The sequence below is a fragment of the Culex pipiens genome, chromosome 1 (assembly GCF_016801865.2).
Source record: "Culex pipiens pallens isolate TS chromosome 1, TS_CPP_V2, whole genome shotgun sequence".
Classification (NCBI taxonomy): domain Eukaryota; kingdom Metazoa; phylum Arthropoda; class Insecta; order Diptera; family Culicidae; genus Culex; species Culex pipiens.
In genome coordinates this window covers 119,793,084-119,817,388 of record NC_068937.1, presented here as the reverse complement: position 1 = coordinate 119,817,388, position 24,305 = coordinate 119,793,084, and the positions used below count along the sequence as shown (strand labels likewise).

Below are 24,305 nucleotides of genomic sequence, written 5' to 3'. Positions count from 1 at the left end.
CTTGCATTCCTTGCAGTGCACTTCTTTCGAGAAACCTAACACAAAAACCCTCCTTCCTTTCCCTCTTACGGTATACAGCAGTTCATTTCGAAATCCCGTATTTTCTATTTAAAGTGTATTTTGATCCTACGATGCCAACGGGAGCTTTCGGGTGTGTTCTTGAATAACAACTATGTGCACAACTCTGAGCATGCTCTCGTTCGCAAAATTATAGACAAAACGTGGGAAAATGCTACCAACACACACAAAGGAGTGCGGCAAGGGCAGTTATTGTTCATCCTGGCTCCCTTTACCTCACCTCATCTGGTTGGTATCGAGAAATTAAAAGTGGGAGTGTGTGCGTGCAACATGGAGTTAACCTTTTTGAAAAGCCTTGGTAAGCTTCACAGCAACTGCACAGAAAGCTGCATACAATGAGTTAGTACAGGGCAAATCAAAAATATTTTATCCAACTCTAAAAAAATTCTTAACATTACGACGTCAATGGCCTAGAGGCAAGGAGCAGTCCAAATCGAGACAGGCATCAGAGTTATCTAAGCCCGATCTCACGCACACTAGCACGCCATTTGTAAGCTGGCCGGTACAAAATTTAACCTCAATGGTTTGTTAATCACACAAGAATTGGCCACAACCAAGAGTGGCTGGTGTCCACAGGGATGTTAAATAAAATGGTAAAAACTAAATTTAATAAGATTGCATTTCAAGAGCTTTGTCATATTAGTCATGTGTGACATAATCTCCTGCACATTTTTGCAACTGGAAAAGAATAGAAAAAATTGACGATGACGATAAAAACACCATTATTCAATCGTTTTTTTATTAAAAATATTTGATATGAAAAAAATACAGATTCAAACAGCTGTCAAGCGCGTGTAATCGTCAATGAATTTGATTTCTCGACTAAATTTTCAAAACAACCTTTGAGACATGGGTTTTCTATGCAGAAAGGACCTTTGGAAAATTTAATCTAGATTTATTCTAATTAACTATCCTCGATCTGAACACCCCTACTTAACCAAATGGAACAGGATGCAACCGAGACTGATTAAACCATTATTAGCCAACAGCAACATTTACATGCACCGGCGGATCGCTGTTGCTAATTAATCCTTACCCAACCTCCTTTAGATGTCATCTCTCAAACTAGCACGTCCACACTAACCCAACACTCTATTGTTTTGCTCTCGTCCCGTACCAGGCTCTATTACACACGCATGACGTGGTAGCTAGAGAAGTATACGGCGAGGAAGCTCTCCGCGTCACACCACCACCGATCGCACCCTACCTAAACGGCGGCAACGACGACATCGACAATGGTGACACCGGCGACCTGCAGCACGTCACCCGCGTCCGGCTGGTGCAGTTCCAGAAGAACACCGACGAACCGATGGTAAGTGACATATTGTAAACTCGTGGGACACGATTAAAAATTCATAGGGACTGCGTTGGCCCTCAAGACCCAACCCCTCTACTGGATGAGCTTCGACCTGAACATTCGTTGAAAACAAAAATTTTAGCCAAATTTGAGGCGTCTAAATTCATATCAATCAAAACTCTTTATTCATTTTTATTTTGATGATTTACATGGTTGTGACTTTGTCAATGTCTAGAAAAAAAAATGTATCATTCTGGGGACAATTTTGTTCGTGTTTTTAACTACTTCTATCTCTTACTTATGTGTTTTACAAGAATTTTGATTGTATCCAAAACTATGTTTCAACGCATTTTGTTGCAACTTAAAAGCTAATGATTGTATGGTATAGTATAACTTTGACATGTCGTGTTATCTTGTCGCACGTGTTTTTTGGCCAAATTTAGTTAAGAACACCATTTCTGAGATAATCAATAAAATCCGAAAAAAAACTCCGTGCATTGTTGTCACTTTTCCCGAAAAAAATGTGCCGTGGAAGGTTAAAAATATAGCACAGTAATTCATTTATTTCTTACAGCTTTAACCTTCTTGGTCAATCGCTGCTCTCTGACTGATATTATAAACCAAAATATGCAGGTGAATATGGGGATCATAAAACCCAATACTTCCAGATGACTCGCCTTGAAGTGAAATTGTGCGAATGTGTTAATTACTGTTAAATTGCGCCGGTTGTTTATTTGATCTATGTTAAACCTAAAACCAAAACAGGAAAACGATGTGTTGCTGTAGTTGTCAAAAACATTTATTTTAACATATAACAAAACGCCTCGAAAGACTAGGCTTTAATTGATCATTTTGAATAAAACACGCGTTATGTGGTTATTATTATTAATATATTTAGTACCGTCATCTGGGGCGAATCGGGACACATGGGGCGAATTGGGACAGCTGTTATAACAATGTTGCAGCCAAATATTTTGATATTTTTGAGTGATTTCGGGCAGACCAGATTCTGAGCAACAAAATGTGTACATTCATTTCCAAATTTGAAGCATTTAGCTGCTGAGCAATTTCGGCCATTCTATTTTTTTTTAATTTTTTAATCCGACTGTAACTTTTTTGGTGCCTTCGGTATGCCCAAAGAAGCCATCTTGCATCATTAGTTTGTCCATATGATTTTCCATACAAATTTGGCAGCTGTCCATATAAAAATGATGTATGAAAATTCAAAAATCTGTATCTTTTGGAAGATTTTTTTGATCGATTTGGCGTCTTCGGCAAAGTTTTAGGTATGGATAAGGACTAGACTGAAAAAATGATACACGGTAAAAAAATTGGTGATTTTTTATTTAACTTTTTGTCACTGAAACTTGATTTGCAAAAAACAAATATTTTTATTTATTTTTTTATATGTTTTAGGGGACATCAATTGCCAACATTTCAGAAATTTCCAGGTTGTGCAAAAAATCTTTGACCGAGTTATGAATTTTTGAATCAATACAGTTTTTTTCAAAAATCGAAATACTGGTCGCAAAAATGTTTCAACTTCATTCTTCGATGTAAAATCAAATTTGCAATCAAAAAGTACTCTAGTGAAATTTTGATAAAGTGCACCGTTTTCATGTTTAATCCATTTTTAGGTGACTTTTTTGAAAATAGTCGCAGTTTTTCACTTTGTAAATTAGTGCCCATGTTTGCCCACCTTTGAAAAAAATATTTTTGAAAAGCTGAGAAATATCTCTATATTTTGCTTTTTTGAACTTTGTTGATACGACCCTTAGTTGTTGAGATATTGCCATGCAATGGTTTATAAACAGGAAAATTTATGTCTTCTAAGTCTTACCCAAACAAGCCACTATTTTCTAACGTCAATATCTCAGCAACAAATGGTCCGATTTTTTCAAAGTTAAAATATGAAACATTCGTGAAATTTTCCGATGTTTTAGAAAACAATATTTTTAAATCAAGACTAACATTTCAAATGGGCGTAGTATTGAATGTTTGGCCATTTTTAAATATAAGTTTGGATTTGAAAATTTTGAAAATATTGTTTTTCGAAAAAATCGGAAAATTCCACGAATGTTTCATATTTTAACTTTGTAAATCGGACCATTAGTTGCTGAGATATCGACGTTAGAAAATAGTGGCTTGTTTGGGTGAGACTTAGAAAACATCAATTTTCCTGTTATTAACCTTTGCATGGCAATATCTCTGCAACTAAGGGTCGTATCAACAAAGTTCAAAAAAGCAAAATATAGAGAATTTTCTCAGCCTTTCAAAAATATTTTTTTCAAAGGTGGGCAAACATGGGCACTAATTTAAAAAAAATGAAAAACTGCTACTATTTTCAAAAAAGTTACCTAAAAATGGCTTTAACTTGAAAATGGTGCACTTTATCAAAATTTCTCTACAGTACTATTTGATTGAAAATTTAATTTTACATTGAAAAATTAAGTTGAAAAATTTTTGCGCCCAATATTTCGAAGTTTGCATTTTATGTCCCCTAAAACATATCAAAAAATAAAAAAAATTAAAATAGTTTTTTTTTGCAAATCAAGTTTAAGTGAGAAAAGGTTAAATTAAAAATCACCAATTTTTTTTTACCGTGCATCATTTTTTTCAGTGTAGTCCTTATCCAAACCTACAACTTTGCCGAAGATACCAAATCGATAAAAAAAATCCTTCAAAAGATACAGATTTTTTAATTTTCATACGTCATTTTTGTATGGACAGCTGCCAAATTTGTATGGAAAATCATATGGACAAACTAATGATGCAAAATGACTTCTTTGGGCATACCGAAAGCACCTTAAATGTTTTAGCCGGATTAAATACAAAAGTTTAAATTAAAAAAAAGATCGATTTCGTAGAGAACTGCTCTGCTCTAAAACGTGCTGTCCCTATTCAGACTGTAGTCCCGATTCAACATATACATTGATTTTAGTCAACATCACGATTTTTACTCTCTTCAAAATCACTACATTGACATTTATTCTAAATCTTTGTGACGTCCTTTTCGTATGCTGCAATTAACATCAATATCTTTTATCAATTCAGGTCCATTAAATGGTGTTTATAAAATATGTTCCCATAGATCTAATTGAATCTAATTGAATTATCACACGCTTAACGTCACATTATACCACTGAGAAATGGTTTTAACATTTATAAATATTGTTTTTATTTACCAAAGTCTTGCCTGAGACCGCCGGTAAGGAGGAGGCATAGGTTAAAATCTTCATTATAGCCTTGTTTAATAAGAATGCAGAACAGAGTGCCAGAAACTGCTAGCAACATCGAAGATTAGTTGTACTTTTAAGGAAAAATATGTTGAGGTCCGATTAAATTGATTATTTGAAAAGGTCATATGAAAATTTCATTTGCTGTTCTGAAAGTCTCGGGACCAAAGAGCTCATGTCTGAAAATATTTTTTTCTTGATTCCTTGTAATAATTTACATAACATATCCAAAAATGGCGAATATCCGCGCAAAAAGGGATAATCCAAAAAAACGAGTAATGCTCAACTTTTTTGACAAAAACTGCGATAACTTTAAAATCATAAGCAATAAACTATGCTTTTTTGGGAACCAAAAGTTGCGTATTTCAATTCAAAAATAAATAGAACCCGAATATGTATATTTTGAAGTTATTGCAGCTTCTGCGAAAAAAAGTGAATTATTTCTCGAAAACTTCAAATCATTAAATTAAATGTTCATACGATCTTTTAAAATATTCAGATAGTTTTTTCAGACCACAATATATTTGTCCTTAAAAGACCAACTAGGGGAAATTCTCGTATGTTTGGCAGGTTAAGCACTCGCTCCTAACTCCATCCAATTTGCTGATTTTCACTATTTAAACAACTAATTTTGCAAAACTTTTGATAGAAACTTGCTTGCTCACTTCTCATTGAGCTATTTATCACTCAATTTAAGTTGAAAACGCTTTTAATTAGCTTTAATTGAGTGTCAAAGTTCTGACCTGCCAACATTAGAGGCACGCTGGAATTAGATGCTGTTCCCCTAATAAGATTTCTTTTGAAACATGGCGCTCTAAAATTCGTTCAGCCGTTCAGGAGATATGATTTTTTTTAAATGTGTTTTTTTGCTAAAATCGATAGGAGCACCCTAATCGCCAAACTAAAAATTATTTTGGCCAAGGAACTTCCATGCTAAATTTATTCCAAATCGGAACCCTTTGATTTGGATCCTGCTGCACGAATCACAGTGACTATCAAAGTCACGCCGGGTTTTAAAACAAATCTTTTCTGAAAAACAAGTACATGGCCATTGTGTTAGGCAGCCTAATAAATGTTTTAAAAGTATTAATCATGAGAAAAGTCTAACCGGTTGAAAAATAAATTGAAATCCTATTAATGTCAGTGGAAAAACTGAAAAAACTGTCTTTTAGTTGAATAACTGTTGTCTTTTCTAGAGGATTTATGGTATTTTTAGAAGTTCAATAACGTCTTACTTATACGAACTGGCTGTTCCAGTAAAAGGGGCCGCAGGCACGATGTTTGCACTATTAAAGTCGAAATGTATTCAGCAATTTTCTATCAAACTTTCAACATTGGCAAACAATGAGCAAATTAAGCGCTAAATCAAGTAGTGAAGGAAATCTTGCGTTATTGATTTTCTCGTACCTCTCGATGAACTAAACTAACATGAACGTTTTCAACGCCATTCCGGTTATGTCTACGTCATAACAACTTATACTTTAAAATGCTTGATTTTTGTTTTTTTTTTTTTTTTTCACTGGATTATACTTACGCTGCTTATTTTTTCGAGATGCAGCAATCGTTGTAGTCGTTTAACACATGATACATGTTGTAGGCCAAATTGAGCAAATGCCAGAACCGGTTTTGGGTAAATTCCACCGATACGAATCCATCGAATCGTAATGGTTGCTGCGACATTGCAATCACTATGACAAAATTCTTACGAACTGATTTGCACTCGGCTGCGAATTGATCCTCGTACTCCAGCCTTGTCTGCCAATCCAGGCAGTACACTTCTCGGCCAATGGATTCGTGCTGTATTTTTAAGAGAGTTTGTTTTATTAGAGTGTTAAAAAGTTGTTTGATAACTCACCGCCTCATTCAACAAGCTCACACCTCGTGAAATAGAAAAACATTCGAAGGCAATCCAAAGACAATAGAGAACCGTTTGTAATGTAAATGCCGTGATCGTTTTCATCTGTGCCAGATACATGGCTCCGCAAGCCAGACTAAGTGCAGTAGTATAGTAAATAATTAATAAGTTGAAATTCAGCAACGGACGAATTTTGTTTTTCATAGTTAAGAATTCGACATGCAGATCAATACATTTGCCAAACTCTTCCTGAACGTACTGCCAAAAGTAGAATTTCATCTTGTAATCCATTTGACGAATGTTGCAAGCTTCCAATTCCAGCATCCTTTTAACTCGTTGGTCAGCATTTTCAAAAAATTGGGAAAATGTTTGAGCAATTACCTTAACCTCAGTTTCAAGTCCCGTAAGAACCATGTAAAAAACGACGTAGTTAGGTACAACCATAAACTGTATTCCAGCTGTGAGGAAAGCGAATGTCTTATCACAAAAGATCTGAACCAACTTTAAACTTGGATCTATGTTAAATGGCTTTTTCAAAAAATGATGATGTGAAGTGTCGACTATCATAAACATTGAACATATAAGTAGCACGAAGCTACAAGAGAAGGTGAATATTTTTCGGTTGTTAGAGAAAGTTTCACTTCGAATCTTAAGTGATGCTGCAAGATTTCTACCGAAACTTCGATTGTTTACATATTGTCGCACTTCCTTAATCGTTTCGTAATTCCGAATGGTGAAGAATATGCGAACGTATATAAAAATGAGCGCAAGCAAACATTGCGCGCAGCTAAATAATATGTCAATTGTTGGGTAATGTTGTATATTGAGTAGGCAGTTTAAACTAATCATCATAATTGAAGCACAGATCAACACACGATAAAGGTTCCAAAAGACGCGATATTTCAAGTTTTGTGTGTCAAGTCGAGCTCCCGGAATGGCCAGTAGAAGATCTAGTCCATAGAAGGTGTCGGTCGAATAGTTAAAGTCCTTTCTTAACTCGCGTCGAAACGCGTTCACCCGCGATTTACACCGATTCCACAACACTTTTATCAACTGTTTGCATTCCATCGTTCCGAAATGAATACTGCAACTTGCCATTCTCTGGACAACGGTTAATATAAGGCCTAAATCCAGAAATCTAACAGGGCGGAGCTAAACCGTGGAGATCCAATCAGCAAGGAACAGCACCATGTGGGGATCCCATCCCACTCCAGGGTGGCAACCTGTAAAATCTCTGATTGGACGAGCGGGTGGCGATATCAAGGTCAGCAAAACGATTTGTTGTGACCAAAAATAACCACTAAACAATCGGCTTTTTTCGATTGGTCCACGACTTGCAAAGAACATGGTAACTACTCCCTTAAATTGTTCTTTTTCAAGAATACTGCTTGAAACTTACGCCAGCACTGGCGTTCCTGCAGCTCATGCCACATCGTCAGAAAAATTCATGTATAGACTCGAGGGGAAGCATGAAGTTTGGGGTCTCCAGAATCACGTGCACTTGGAATTTTTCCAAAATATTAAGACAGGGCCGAATGGTTTTTCTCCAAATGGAGGAAGCTGTTCTCTACTCCCACATATTTGGATTGTATGTAACTGCGTTGAGCCGGGTCCGGTGGCGCAGTGGTTAGCGTGGTAGCCTCTCACCCCAGTATGGCCTGGGTTCAATCCCAGACGGACCCGGTGGCATTTTTCGAGACGAGATTTGCCTGACCACGCCTTCGATCGGATGGGGAAGTAAAACGTCGGTCCATAAGCGTAAAAGAGGTTTTGAGTGACTCACCACACATAACCTTCGGACGCCTAGAAATGAGCAGAAACTTGCAACAGAGACCACAAAAGACCCGGGGGTCGATAAAGTGGATTGCTTTGCTTTTTTTTTTTTGTAACAGCGTTGAACCGCCCTAATTCTCTGTGTAGCCGCAAAATAGCTTACAGGAAACCAATCGACGCGACGGCTTCTACCGCACGCCTGGGCTACGAGCAAGTTTCCTATCTCTTTCTAGCAAAAGTTTTTTGTCAGGCGATTTCTAGCTGGGTTTTTTGACTGACCGCCCGATATGTCAGTCAACATACTTCGCAGGGCTGTGACAGCTCGAGCTCGATCATTGTTTGCATCAGGACACTGTGACGAGAAGTTCGTCATTTTTGGGTTAAATGATATGTTTTTCACTGGGCCTAGAAAGCCTTATGTCGATCAATAGCGTACAGGCGCCCGCTATTATGTGTCCCCCTCACATTCTCCATACAAAGTTTGGAGAAAAACCATTCGGTCCTGTCTAAATATGTTTGAAAAAAATCAAAATGCACGTGTTTTTGGCTACCCCAAACTTCATGCTTCCCCTCGAGGTGAGCCTGTGCAGTCATTTTTGTATTTTTTTGTAGGTCAGTGAAATCTAAACATGAAATTTTCTTACGTTCTGATTATTTCAATATGAATCGTTAGTTGAATTGAATTTAATCATATTAAGTTCTTTAATATTTAATTTGTTGTGCATTTTCAAAACATTGGTGCCAAAAACCTCCGCTTGATTTTTGGGAATTCCCGGGATATGATGATAAATAGCTCAATTTTACATCTCTACTGAATTTCTCCGGTTAAGTTGGTACCATGCTCAAGGCACCGTCCATAAATGACTGACTTGTTGCGGTGAACATAATCTGTATGGTAGAATTCTTCAAATATCTTTGGTTATAAGCACCGTTAAAAATGTGTTTCGTGGCACGAGCTTTTTCCACTTATTTCATTATCATAGTTTAGGGATGCTCCATAAACATGTTAACAACCACAAATGCAACGTGGTGTCAAAACCATTTGTGACGTTTCTCATCAATTTGCAACTTCTAGGATTTCCCCACTAGTGGGTGGCACTGCATCAGCCGGCTGTTGAAGAATGATTTGCAAAGGTTCGAATTTTAATAATTTAGAGCGGTGAGAAAATTTAAACGCATACGTGTGTTAAAAATGCTCAAAGTAGGTCAAGGTTATGGAAAAATCATCCAAATTTTATGATTAAAGTCTATTCTATTGATACATATTTTTAATATATTATTGGTTCTGGTTAGATTAAACACAGAATAACAAAATTTGTACATTGCTTTCCAAATGTGGAGCTGGCAAGTGTTCAAAAATCTCATGTCCCTATTCAGACTGTTGTACTGAAACGCACGAACTTCCTAAAATAAGCTTTATCGATTTGATAACTTTAAGGATAGGTTTAAACCCATAAAAGAATTCAATATTTATTTGACCAAATTGCAAACCCCAAAACGTGCCCTGTACCATCAACTTTCTTCTCTCTCCCGCAGGGCATCACGCTCAAGATGACCGAGGACGGCCGCTGCATCGTGGCCCGGATCATGCACGGCGGCATGATCCACCGGCAGGCGACGCTGCACGTCGGCGACGAGATCCGCGAGATCAACGGCCAACCGGTCCAGCACCAGACCGTCAGTCAATTACAGCGCATGCTGCGGGACGCCCGCGGTTCCGTTACGTTTAAGATAGTTCCTTCATATAGAAGTGCCCCACCACCGGTCGAGGTAAGATTCTTTTCTGGCTTGCAGAGGCCGTTTTCGTTGCACTTTTTGGGAGATCATAAGGTTGTACGATATTTGGTGGACCATTATAAACTTTATGTAGTAAAACATAAAACCAAGGCAAGTCCCAAAAAAACGGCATAACCAAAGTGCCACCGGCAAAAGAGACCTGGTGAAACTGAATATCCTTGTGTTATCGCATAACGTCAAGACCGGGCCCAGAACCGGAATAATTTTGGGACAAACGGTTCGTTTATCTCTCTTGATTGTTGATAATGTGATACCGGACCTGCGGCATAAGATTTGCCTTCAATTTTTCTGATTATAGGAAAAGAATTTGTTTACCTTTATTGAAATGATAACCATAAAAACGAGAATCATTGAATATAATACTACTAATACTTCTTCTACAGTTTAAATGATACAACCAGTAATTGAATTGCTCCACAACAGCTGCAAAGTTTCTCATCCGTTCTAGGCGATTGAATTAACTTCCCAAATCGACTCGCTCTCGAGATCTGTTCAACAGCAAAGTTTAACCCTATAACCTCAGATAATCTCTGTTCGATTCGTCCAAAGCTTAAACTTGCTTCCGAGGAAAACTTTGTTGATTGGCATGCCAGCAGCAATGCTCTAATGCTTTCTACGAAGTAATTAAATATAAATCAATTTGGGTTCTTCCCAAGTTACCCCTCTCTCGATTACTGAAACATAACCTGAAAAACAACAAAATCATCCTCCTCTCTTTTCATCCAACTTTTACTGTGGAATCTGCAGCTGTTCAGGATAAGACCGGCGCCCGTCTTAGTAAGTATTTTCGCTAACCTGGTGGGCGTTAAAATTAAGTTTCACCAACTGCATGCATGTTTCATTTTATGTTTTGATTTTCGTGAATTTTAATTTCAATTTGTTTAAAAACCTTTGGTCAACACAATTTTAATGATGCGTGAACTCTGGTCAAACGGTCAATTGAGAGTAAAATTGCTCCCTTATCAATTATTGATCGCATGCAATAACCTTAATTGCAGTGTATCGAACAACGATTTCAATTTTCCGATCATAATGACGCTAAACATAATTGGAACGTTTCAACGATAGGGGGGGTGTCAGCAATCAAACCACTTATGAGGCCCAGCAAATTACACGTTAATCAATGTGGTTCGATTGCTGTTTGTGCTGACAAAATTAGGGGGTTGTTTTTTATGCGATGCAATTAATCTTGGTATAATATTTTCACACAAAGGCTAGCGACGAGTGTTTTTATCGTAATATTTTCACACAAAACATGAAATAAAAGTTTCCTGATCGGTTGGGACTTACTTGCATTTATATTTTCTTTCATAATTAAATAAAAAATCAACGCATTGTTGCCATCTCATTGAACATCATCGGAAAATAGCGATCACTAGCTTTACTCATCTGTCTAAAAAAAATCAACCCCGTTCCAAGTAAGTCTCAGTATCGCATGACAGTGTTGCCAAATCAGCAAAATCATGTGAAAATAGTCAATTTGTTCTGTATGAAGCATGTATGTACAATGTTTGATTATTTTTTTGAGTGAAAGCAAACAACCAAAAAAATATCACAAAAAATATACTTTTGGAAAAATGTTCGACCATTTCCTAAAAATCTATTTGAAATACTGTTTAGGCCGATGCAAATATTTTTCAAAGTTCAAAAATTAAAACAGTAAAAAATGAAATTACATGCCACGGTTTCGACATTTCAATGAAAAAAGAGTTTTCAAATGCATTATACACCTGTCCAGTTGTTTTGTAATCATTAGTTTTCAAAATATCTAAGTATTGACGAAAATTTTATCTTTTGCGATTTTATTTTGTGGCGCTGAACATTGGAATTTTATAAAAATTCAAAAAAATTAATCCAGCCCAAACATGCTTAATATAATTATCTATTTTCATTAAACTTTTTAAGTTTTTTGAAAAGAAACATTATTTTGCTCCTTGATTTTTGGACCAATTTTGAAGGGAGGGCGACATAAACTTTGAAAAATATTTGCAACAGCCTTACTGCCCATGTTCGGATTAATGTCCCATATGCAAAAATAGCAAGCTGAGAAAAACGCAAAACACGTTTGTCCCACACATAAGGCTACGTGTTAAGTTTTCGCGAAAAAACCTGGATTTCCTCGTGATTTCTAGAACAAAGTACTGGATGTTGTAAGCTTTTCTGAAAGAGCACACGATTTTAAACCAAACTGCATCAATAGCTCAAAAGTGACGAAAATGCATATGGGACATTTATGCGAACAGGGTCAGCTAAGGGTTTTAAATTATTTGTTTTTTTTTTTTTTCAATAAAAAATCATCCAGAGTTATTCTCTACGTTTTTGCAAATTAACTTTTCTTTGTACCGTAAAACGGGGTGACTTTGTTAGGTTTGAGATTTTTCCGCAAAATGAAGAGTACAAATTAAATACGTACGTACGTGGAATCGTTCTGACCGTGGTAGAGAAGGGTTCAAAGTACTTCTAGAAGAAGTTTTCCAAATATGTTGAAAACTTTAAAAAGTTAGTTAACAATAATCAAAGAAAACGTTGATGAATAGCATTATTTTTATATTCTCAAAGTGTCATGATTTTCTCAATGAACATGATTTCGAATCGGAAAACGGAATGCATTTGAGAATTCTTTGGACAATTTTCCACTAGGAGAAGGTAAAATGAGTTAATCAAATAATTAATATTATGTGTTTTTGAAACAAAATTAAATAAAATCTCCAAATATGTGGGCATTTTCAGTAGGACAAATTTCATCAAAAGTGTGAAAACTTTTGATTCGTGCGTCGAATTCATTTTTAAATGCAATATGAATCGATTATTTTATTAACATAACCAGTTTTAACAAATTTCAGGCAAAATTCTGACTTTTCAGACAAGAATTGATACGTGGAAAAATCCCATTGTTTTTTTTTTTTTGACTTTATATGATAAAAAGTTGAATTCGCAAAACACTTTTTTTATTATTGATTTTTTATGCATTTTTTTGGGACATGCAAAATGTAAAAATCAAAAATATTTTTTTTAGATGTAAAACATGATTTGCAAAATTAAATGCCTATACATATTTATTGAAAAAGTGCACAACTTTCAAGTTGTAGAAATTTTTAGATGATTTTTATTTGCGATTTAAAAATGTGTCATAAAGGAAGAGCAATGAAAATACATTTTTGTGAAAAAATAGATTTTCTCAGTGTCATCCAATTAGCCCTCACTGTTCAACTTGTGATATCCCGGAAACTATTGGTTTTATTTTCAACGTTAAAAACGCTCATTGGGCTAAAATCACCTTTTTTTTGAAATTGTTAAGTGTTGGGTTAGATTTTGAAAAATTTCACCGTATATGGACATCCTTATGTTTATTTGAAATTCAAATGCATTTTATGACCGATCGATCCTTACACAACCACAATTCTAAAAACTAAAAATTTGGAATCGTTTAGATAACATCTCAAAACCGAAAACCTTTGCTAACCTTTATTACTCCGAGCAATCTCCTCTCTTTTTTCACGCAACCCTCGCTGACCATTCAGTGTCAATTTCCTTTGAACTGCCAATGTCCGGGCGCAAAAATTGCTTTTTAATTCGTGCATACGTACATTTTAATCCAATCACACATTGAAAAGGCGGATGAAATTCACCTGCCAACCCCCTCTCTGTGTCTCTGTTAATGAACTTGTGTGTCTGTGACGGCTGCCTGTGTAATCGGATTACCTCTCAACAGGCAACTTTTCATGAATGGTGGTGTAGAAGGACACAGTTGATTAAAAATAAACCCCAATTGAACATGCCAATCGGGGTTCAGAAGAGGGGTGGGGGACTTCATAAATGTTTCGAAATTAAAAGTACTGCCGGGCGAATATTTAATCAGGCTGTGCATGCAATGGCCGCCATTTGCATAACTGCAGGGGTAAGATGCTGTCAGGGGGTTTTTTTTTTCATTTTTAATTCGGGTCATACAGTTGTTTGTTTTGTTGGAGGATACTTTTGTTTGTTTCATAATTAATAAGCGTATTTTACGTTCTGCCAGAAGGGACTGGTCCCCCAATTTGACACAATGTATATACTAAATGGAGTTTCCGGTGTCTCTTTTACCCCCCACCTGGTTGACCAGATTTTCGTTCGAGCCCAGTTCGACTACGACCCGTTGGATGACGAGCTGATTCCGTGTGCCCAGGCCGGGATCGCGTTCCACGTCGGGGACATACTGCAGGTAACTGTGGACCCTCGGTCCGTTTGGTGCCAAAAGCTAATGCCGATTTTTTTCTTATAGATAATCAGCAAAGATGACCACCACTGGTGGCAGGCTAGACACGATGCCGCTGGTGGATCGGCCGGGCTGATACCGTCGCCCGAGCTGCAGGAATGGCGCATTGCCTGCCAGTCGGCGGACAAGACCCACAAGGAACAAGGTAGGACGGGCGGGTTGTCGTAAATATAACTTCTTTTTCTTAAATGGTTTTGGAAAAATCACAACCCACGTCTCAACCGAGTGGCTATGGTGGCTTTGCATACATTTGGGCGTTTGTTTCTTTGAGAAATATTAAAACAGTAATATTTCTCAAAGGACTTGGAATTTGACAGAATTGACAGAACTGACAGCATTAACTTACCAAAATATTCAGCAACACAGCAATTAGACATGCACTTACCTTTCACATTTTAAATTTGACTTGACATCACTTCTTAGAGAGAATCCATCGACTTTGAAGTCCGTTTTAGAAGCGTTACCAGCCATTAATCATTCCGAGAAGCTTATAACGTCACCATTAGAATTTTCCGCAACCTTAAACTCCAAGAAGCCTCATTATAAAATCAGCAGACGTCTCGAAAGGACATCAATTTCCATTAAAAGCCTCGATAAATTTTCTTCCATTGCGTTCCCCGCCCAAAGAGGCACTTCATCATCCGACAGCCGGATAGTTGAACCGACTATCCATAGCTGCCATACATCAGCCTATCCCGACTTGGGTTTAACGTCGTCGAATATCTCTTAACATACTCGAACCAAAAAAAAATCCAACTCAATCTTGCCCTCTTCCGGTGCTCATCCAATTGAGTATTTCTGCTCGTACGGAGAAGATGAAAAAAACTCCTTGCTAGAACATAAGTGACTGTCGTTCACTTTTAGTTTGAGGAAGAAGCACCCATCCAAGTGGAAACTGGTACTGCACTGAACTCAGAAGTGGAAATTCCACACGACTTTTCCACGTGGTGACTCGATGGGGAAGTTTTGAAGTGAGGATATCCACTCGTAAAGTTTGTTCCTAGCACAGGGAGCAAAACGAATTTTGACCAACTCTGGAATGTTTTGAATAAATTGATTTAAAATAATTGATTATACAAAGTTGTGCTCCGGAGGGGACGGCAGCACATTTTAAATGTTTTGCTGATAAATATTCATAACGCTCGCTTTTTTTTTGCTGCCTGAATCTCTCAGTTCCCGGAGAATCAACAGGATTGAACTGTTTTTTCCCGTTATCCTTCTGCTCACAAATTGGCTCTTTGCCAGGCATATTTTATCGCACAGTTCTGTCTTATCCAGCCCCCGAAGCTCTGCAACCGAAGCCGAGGCTTCGGAATATATAGAATATACGCTGTAGATATACACGCGTTCTATCCTTTTGATAAGGTATCATACTCTTCCGGCTGGGTGACACTTTTGAGGATTGAATTTCGAGATTTTTCCTATCTACAGTCAGTGCGAGTGGGTGGTGGATATTCATCTCATGAATTGTAAAGGAGATACTTGTGGCTGTTCCCAGTTACGGGAAGCCAATTAGGAAGGTGAGCTGAATTAATTCTGGAGATTATCGATAATTCATCGGACGTGACGGCTGTACTGTTGCAGGTTATGTACGAGAAGATCAAACAAACGTTGCACAGCGTAAGTGTATAACGTTTGTTGAAACATTGAAACAGCGATATTTCACAAGCTTGACAGAATTGACAGACATTGACAGTAATTGACAGATGTACTTACCTGGGTCACCAACGCTGCAACGAAATCACTTTATCACTTAAAGCTGATGCAAGTAGAAGTACCTAGATGTTGAAGTCCGTTTTAGAGATGTCAATAATGCGTCACAAACTCCCGAATGTATGCAAAATGCCACCGAGCAAACACCTTCACCTTTCCATCCCCCATTGCAAAACACACCACACTCACAGTCTTCTTTCGTCAATTCATCATCAATTTGTGAATTTCTGTTTCCGTAGATTTGAAACATGTCGATGTTTTACATTTAAGCCATTTCCTGTTTCCCGTTTTCATGCAATATGTCCAAATATACACAAAAAAAAAGTCCTAAATAAATCGCTGTATGAGTGTGCGTGTGCAAATTTCCGTTTAGAACCTTTCCTTTTCTCAGCTGGCCGCTGATTCCTGTTACTGATCTGAATTCTTAACCTCTAAAATTTTTCCGTTTCCGTTCCACGAATGTGTGAATGAGTTTCGTTTTCTCTGTGCTCTGTTTCTTGTCCTGTTCACCTCTCCTTACTCTAGCTGTCTGTAGAATTCTGTACAAAAATCATCCGTTCAGTTTTCGTTTCCACATCAACCCCCACCCCTTATCTGTTTCTCCAATCTTATGTCTCAACCCGCTTTCTTTTCAAACGGTACATCGCCCCTTAACCCGCAAACGAAAAAAAAACGCTCGTCAACTAAAACTCTGCACTACCAACTTATTTTTTCACGTTTTTTCAACAATGTGTGTGTGTAGGAGAGGTAGGGCCTGGTTGCTCAGCACACGCAGAAGGATGTGACGGATCTACAGGTATTAGATATATTACAGCTCAACACCAGTCCAACAGCTACACAAAACCACACAAATAGCTACACATACACACAGTCGCTTGGAGTTGAAAACACAAATTTCGTTACTTCGATTGAGCAACAATGGATTCGAAAGCACAAACAAACGCGTACAACCTCAAAGCTAGGATCGTTTCGTTAGAACAAATAAAACACACACACAAAAGCTCCGGTTACCCGTTTGCTACAGTACAATAACCAATGTTCATTAGGGTGTATCCTTGGATGTAAACAAGCTATAAATCTTTCTCAAATAGGAAGAGGTATTTGTTTACATTCAAAGTTACGCCCTTTTGAACATTAATCTTAGAGTTGACGAAACATCGAAATTTATGTTTTTTTCCGTACTGACCAAACGAGCGATTGTTCTCTTTTACTCTCTATTTATCTCTTTATTTGTCGTAATTTTGTCATGTATTTTTTGAACAGTAAAATGTTATTGATTTGACAGTTTTTAGTTTGACAACTTTGTAGTGTTCATCTTGTTGATTTGGCAATGGCAACCTCGAAAGTGACTCACACACCATCACAAAAATCAATGTTTAGTGACTGAGTGAAATGAGCGTTGAGATGTTGTCAAAACTAACAATGGGACACTGTACACCATTTCGTTTCGAAAATAGTTAGCTTTGTTTATCGTTCTTTTACCATTCACCAATTTACCACCACACCGTAAACCGTTTGTTCGTCAGATAAATAAATCAATAAATTAATAAGCTTTTTTGTACTCCATGCCCGTTTTGATATTAATTGCGTTATGTTTCGTTCAAGAATAAAATGGCTTTTGTTTCTTTTGTTATGCTTTCGCTTAAACTTTTGCTTAGAGTTGCAGTCCAGCTTTTGTTTTCAATTGTGATTTATGTTTTCATATGTATTTGCTTGGTAGCCCAAATTAGATAGATTTCATTGTAAGATCTGGCAACACTGCCAAGGGTATTTTTGACAGCTGCTGCTTAAAGACCGTATCCAGAGCGGATGCATTAGTCCGGATTGGAACTGCATTCGAACTAGCGAATCTGAATTCACTACAGAGTGAATTCGCTAATTCGAATGAGCGAATCCGATTTAGCTAATGGAACACTTCCATTCGTGCAGTTTTTGTTTTTTTCTATAATAAAAACATTATGGGAAAACTGTAATTTCTCGCTAACATTTTCAAATAGTCCTGTGTACTTACTTACTATTTGGTGGATTTTAGGACACGTTTCATCGGAAAGATTTCTTATGTCATGACGGCAAAAAGTTTGTCGGGGTTTGACACTTCTTCGCCAAATGACAGCCTGGCATGTGTCAAAAAATCGACAAACATTGTAAGTTTAACAATACACTCAAACTCCGATGGTTTGACACCAACTGTTGTCCAACGAACCGGGTCAATTTTTAGTTTGACAAGCCTTTTACACGGAGTTCACACACACTATCAAACGTTTGTGTTTATATTGTACGTGAGCGCCGTGCAAAAAGTGACAGTTGGTCACTTTTTAGATTGACTTTGTCAAACCAACGGGGTACAAACTAAAAAGTGTCAAACGAAAAAGTGACCAACCACCGGAGGTTGAGTGCATCACTCTAGTTTTGACGTGAGAGTGCTTTTAAGTTCGAACTCGTTCGAACTAGTGAGCATTCGAATTAGCGGACATTCGAAGTAGCGAAATTCGAATTAACGAATCCGCTCTGTACATGGAACGACTGACAGCTTGCAATCTTTCATTTACATTGTTTTGCTTGATTTAAAGCTTGCCCTGTCACATAATAAATCTTTTTGCAAAACATTGAGTTTGAAGTAAAATGCAAAAAATTGAGAAATTCACTAAATTTACCACACATTTACCTTGAACCTTTTTTCATGTTTAATTTTGATTTAAATGATATAACAGTCACAGCTTGAAAAAAAAAATGAAAGCCATTCTGATTCAAAACCAACCAGCGTGTAACGAACTCATCTGTCAGCTATCCACGCTAAAACAGCAAACACACGCGAACAGAACTTTCGCTTGCTTTGAACTCCCATCGAGCAGCTCGCTTCCAAATTAATCGAAATGGACGCTGGTGCCGCTTCCCCCTTTTGCTCCACAATGCTAAATCAGCCCCAAATGGAATGCAATTTGTCGCCACATTTGTTCCACTGGATAAATTTATCGTGCTTCGCTGGGCCGGACATTCCGGATCGGTTTGGGAGATTGTATGCAATAAAACGTGACGGCACTTGGCTGATTTTGGACCCTTTTTTTGTGATTTGAACTTGACTAGAAGTTTTGTGGCTCCAGCTTAGTTGAGACGCTTCGGAATGATGTCAGAACTGAGAATAGGTTAATCGTGTACTTTTAGTTTTTGACAGCTCGACAGGGGAGTACTTGTGGCGAAACATCAACCAAAAACACTTTTAATGCAGTACGGATTCGATCATTCAAATACGCTCATTTCATCGTATAAAAAAAAAACTCAAACGTCAACAATGTTAATATTTCGACACTTTGGTTCGTCGATTTCTGAGCATGTGGTTTCGTGCTTTTGACAGCTGTCAGTCGTTCCAATTAACGAATTCGGTTCTTTTAGCAGTTCTATTCGAATTAAAGAATCCTCTCTGTACCTTACCACAAATTGAGTCATTTAGGAATCTATTTCCTGGTAACTTTGTCTACTGCTTTTAAATCATCCGAGAATTTATCTCGCCAAACCGGAACAGTACTTACAAACGAACATAACCTCAAATTCCCAGCGAACAAAAAAAAACCCCCCGCTCAAAATAGGTTTTCCTTCCGGTCATTTTTCAATCCTTTTGCGGAGTTCGACAGCGCAAAGAAAAAGTTCGAAAATTACCATTTCCAGCAGCAGTCGGAATTTTCTCCCCTTTTATCAGGTCTCGGCTTGCCGGACCAGAATTCCATCACCGGAAGCAAAGTTTATCCCACTGGGCCATATTTTCGCACGCCATTATTTCGGCCGAAAGCGAAGGGGAGAAGCACCCGGCAACTTTTCCGTGACCGAAAATTTCCCCGGAGTCACGATTTTGTCGGCTCATTAAAGTTTTTCGCATCCTTTCACTATCTCTCAAGAGGGGCGAGACCAAAGTGGAAGCATGGAAAGGTGTGCGCTTTTCTTTTTCTTTGTTGTTTGACAAACTTGCGAGATATTTCACACGCCACTAGCGAACTATTGGAAACGAAGTGGAATTTATCACACCGGAAACTTAATCACGTTCGACGTCTCATCCCTAACCTCTTAGTCACGAGCCTAACGAGCCTAACAAAGTCTTATTGCATGCCCGGAATGGTTCCTTTATCATGTAGAAAGTTTTCCGTTGCACGTTTTTGTCCGAGCTTATCTGATAGCTGTTTAACCACTTCATCCAAGTTTTGCACTTAACATCTAACCTTCTTAAGATATTCACGACCGCACTTCGCCCTAATTGATTACTAAGCGAAAAACTTTGGTTTCTCTTCCCCTCTCTCTCACGCGCGTTTGTTGTGCAACAAAAAGCAGTAAATTGCTCAATATTTAGCCGTAAAAAGAAGCAATGCCGGGACAAGTACCTGGCCAAGCACAACGCGGTCTTCGACCAGCTGGATCTAGTGACCTACGAGGAGGTCGTCAAGGTTCCGGGTATGTTTGCAAATTCCCACCCCTGCTATTGACAGGTGCTTACCTACATCTGGACACGCGCGCCTTGCGCTGCTCCTGTCAAACGCACGCAGGGTTGTTTTTTCTTGCTCGAACTAACGTTTGTGTGGATTACGTTTTGCTTTCCAGTTGGCGATCCGGCCTTCCAGCGGCGTACCTTGGTTTTGCTCGGAGCCCACGGCGTTGGTAGACGTCATATCAAGAATACCCTCATAGCTAAGTACCCGGACAAATACGCTTATCCGATACCACGTGAGTTCCTCGAAATTGGTTTCCTTCGTTGACAACTTTTTTGACGTTTCCCTCACCTTCCAACAGACACCACCCGACAGCCGCGGCCGGACGAGGAAAACGGTCGCAGCTACTACTTCATATCACACGACGAGATGATGGCGGACATCGCGGCCAACGAGTACCTCGAGTACGGCACCCACGAGGACGCCATGTACGGCACGAAGCTGGAGACGATACGGCGCATCCACGCGGACGGCAAAATGGCGATCCTGGACGTCGAACCACAGGCCTTAAAGATACTGCGCACCGCCGAGTTTACGCCGTACGTGGTGTTTATCGCGGCGCCCCTGCTGCAGAACATTGCCGATGTGAGTATTGCTCGGCTTTGGATCGGGATACACCCCTGCATTTGACAGTGGCTTACCTTTCGGGTTGAACTGCCTTGATTGCAACAACTGTCAGAGCAGTGTCAACAATCAAAACGTCACCAACTAAATTTGTAACTTTCCACAGTATGACGGCAGCCTGGAGCGGCTGGCGAAGGAGTCGGACATGCTGCGACAGGCGTACGGCCACTTCTTCGACCTGACCATCGTCAACAACGACATTGGCGAGACGATAGCGATGCTGGAGAACGCAATCGACAAGGTGCATTCCACGTCCCAGTGGGTGCCCGTGTCGTGGCTGTACTGACAAGATAGCGAACTAGAATGCCCGGCCTGTCTCGAGGAGGAGTGCGACTGCGACTGTGACTGCGAGGTGGACCTCAAGTAAGGGGCAGTGGAAGGTCGGATGCAAAAGAAAGAAAAAAACTTACAGGACACCGGTAATCGAAAACGGAACTTGATGTAGTGAAATGTAAACAAGAAACAAAAAAAAAACAGGAAATTTAAAACCTTTGGAATGAAGAATAAACAGATTTACCTAAGTTAAACCATGGTTTACTCACGAAAAGTGATGTGTCGTGTGCAGCAAACAACAAAAAGTCAGTTAAATTGAAGTGTTTCGAAAAAATCTAGTTATTGTTTTAATAAAACAAATAAACAAACAAAAATATCTACTACTACTACTACGTCAAACAAAAAAGGCCGTTTTTATATTATCAAAGTAGGAACAAAAAAAAAACAAAAACCAAACAAAAAAAAAACATGATAAATTCACTTACCACATTGGAAAGTCATCTTTTCAGGATTACAAGTCATCACTTCAGGATCACTTCATTTCAGTTAAATGTCATTAGTAGGAGAGAAAAAAACCACACACATTTACGGCGGAAGAAAAATCAAGAAAATCATCGAATTTCATAATGAAAAACAAACAAAAAAATTGTTACTTTCGAATAAAACCAACAAAAAAAAAACAAAGAAGAAAACATACAGAAAAAGAGCAAAAGCACAAAAACCAGCGCGTTTCTATGGTTAAGAATGACCAGCTAAAAATTAAAAATGAACACGAAGCATAAATATTAACCAAGGTTGCAGAACACGCGCTCTTATCCGACTCCATTTCTACCCACTTTCCCGATTGCAAAATAGTAACAATACCGAAATCCCAAAAATAACATACACTTCAAAAGGTAAACAAAACAAGATTAACTAATAACGAAGTGATAGAGCAAACAAAATAAAACTAACACACGCAGACACTACGCAAAGAGTAAACAAGCAAAACGAGAGTTGTCAAAGAGCGACAACAACCCGAGCGTTAAATGGCAACAAGTAAACCAGAGTCATAAAAAAAAGAAGAGAAAAGAAAAACCACGGAGGAAAATATTAGTTAGACTTGATATTAACCAAAAACAAATGTTAACATGATTATTAATAATTAAAAGTAAAAGAAGTATAATTAAAACAAAACAGATGGAAGCAAAGCTAAAAGCCGTATAGAAGGAAAAAAGAAGAAACGGAGACGAGACAGATGAAACAACAAAAGAAATGTAAGGACTAACTATTAAAATCCGAAAGTAACTGAGAAAAAACATAATTTAAAGGATGCGGAAATGGTTGAGACGTAGCGAGATTTTTATCATTTGAACGAGAACGCGATAAAAAAAACAAACATAACAAAACAAAACAGGACGAGTGAAATTTGACGTTTCAGCAAGTAGCAAATACAGCAAACAAGAAAAAAAAAATAACACAAAGACAGATTTATTGGAAAAGTTTCAGGGTTGAATGGTTTAACTTAAAAATAGTAGTCAATCACAAACGTGGAAGATGGAAATTACCGAAAGCAGACATGATCCACAAAATGTGGATTGTGAGTGGGGAAAGATTCGAAATTTGAGTTACTAGCCAAAATTTATCCCCATTTCCGTGCTGTATTGTTGATGTACGTAATCGTTGTTAAGTTTTACATTGTTTATGTTGGTTTTTGTTAGTTATGCAACGATTTAAGTTTACTTTATAATTTGAAAACATTCCTGACTATCCAGGAAATTTTAAACAACTTTTTTCAGACAAAGCATTAAACAGTCGATGGTTTGTGGAATTTTGTTTTTTTTTTTTTGAGTAACGACAGTATTATGTTTCAATTACGCATTTTATTTAAAAAATGCAATTTATATATTTTGTTTGATTTTTCAAGATGTTTAAAGCATGTTTCAAAATAGCCAATTACTAATCACAAAAAGAACGGTTCAATAACTTGCTTGTGCCAACGACGTCAAAATTACACGATTATTTAATTTAAATTGAAATAATAACTAATTGGCACGTTGACAGAAGCACTAGCAGAAAGTTCTGCTCGGCAAAACATGCGAGAAATAATAAAACACACATTTTAAATTTTCCTCTACCTTGAACGAGCACACACTCACTCTCACAGACAAACACCCAATTCCACAATGATTTGAGAACTCGGAAAGATAGAACAATCAACTGTATGAAATCTAAGAGCTTCTTTCTCAAACGTAACAGCCAAACGCTCAAAAAAGGTTTGATTTTTGCTGTCAAATTACACAAAAAATGTTGCTCAAGCTGTGGGTTACATTCCAACTCTGTCAACATATTTTGCACAATTTTTAGGCAAAAAGTCACACTCGTTAGAAGAAATTAAATAAATTCGGAAAGATCACTAAATTAAAAAAAATACACAATAAAACATTTTTGGACAGTGCAACATACGCAAAATATGCTATTCATATTTAACAAGACACACAAACTTTAACTCACACACACACTCACACACGAAACACTCACACAGAAAACAGAAACGGTGTAAACAATACACAAATATATTCAGCTAACACAAAATTTCAATTACCTAACGATCCCTGAAAACCAAGCAAGCATAAGAAAGAAAGAAACCCCGGTCAGCTGAACTTTGCAAGCAAATAAGTTATGTTACGATCGCAAAATTTAACAACTAGGTATATGACTTGATCAAACAGCTGTCATACGTCAAAGGGTTAAGATAAAAGTAAATCGGAATGTTTAATGAAATCGTTCAACCTTTCAAACAGCCAAAAGCAAGCAAAAAGAAAAATCGTTGCGTAATGAAATGGATCCACAGTGGATACAGCAAACAGATAGTGTATTGTAATAATATAATTTTATTAGTTTATTTTTTTGTTTTTGGATGAGAAAAAATTCTAATAAAATGAAGTTAATA

The 24,305-nt window shown here is 37.7% G+C and overlaps 1 protein-coding gene across 13 annotated transcripts in view; it reads left to right on the top strand.

Annotated features, from left to right (window-relative positions):
- LOC120423960 (peripheral plasma membrane protein CASK) overlaps positions 1-23,783 on the top strand; it is a 539,239-nt gene extending 515,456 nt beyond the window's left edge. For 4 of the 13 annotated variants that reach the window (XM_052709491.1, XM_052709518.1, XM_052709488.1 and 1 more), the window contains 10 exons: positions 1,199-1,390; positions 9,776-10,009; positions 10,784-10,815; positions 14,132-14,237; positions 14,298-14,436; positions 16,747-16,800; positions 20,319-20,441; positions 20,589-20,711; positions 20,778-21,061; positions 21,207-23,783. In XM_052709491.1, the coding sequence (XP_052565451.1) occupies positions 1,199-1,390; positions 9,776-10,009; positions 10,784-10,815; positions 14,132-14,237; positions 14,298-14,436; positions 16,747-16,800; positions 20,319-20,441; positions 20,589-20,711; positions 20,778-21,061; positions 21,207-21,386 (1,467 nt within the window). In that variant the 3' untranslated portion in view covers positions 21,387-23,783. The remainder of the gene's footprint in view (positions 1-1,198; positions 1,391-9,775; positions 10,010-10,783; positions 10,816-14,131; positions 14,238-14,297; positions 14,437-16,746; positions 16,801-20,318; positions 20,442-20,588; positions 20,712-20,777; positions 21,062-21,206) is intronic. The other 9 variants (XM_052709493.1, XM_052709496.1, XM_052709495.1 and 6 more) reach the window with 9 other exon arrangements.
- Positions 23,784-24,305: the final 522 nt, after the last annotated feature.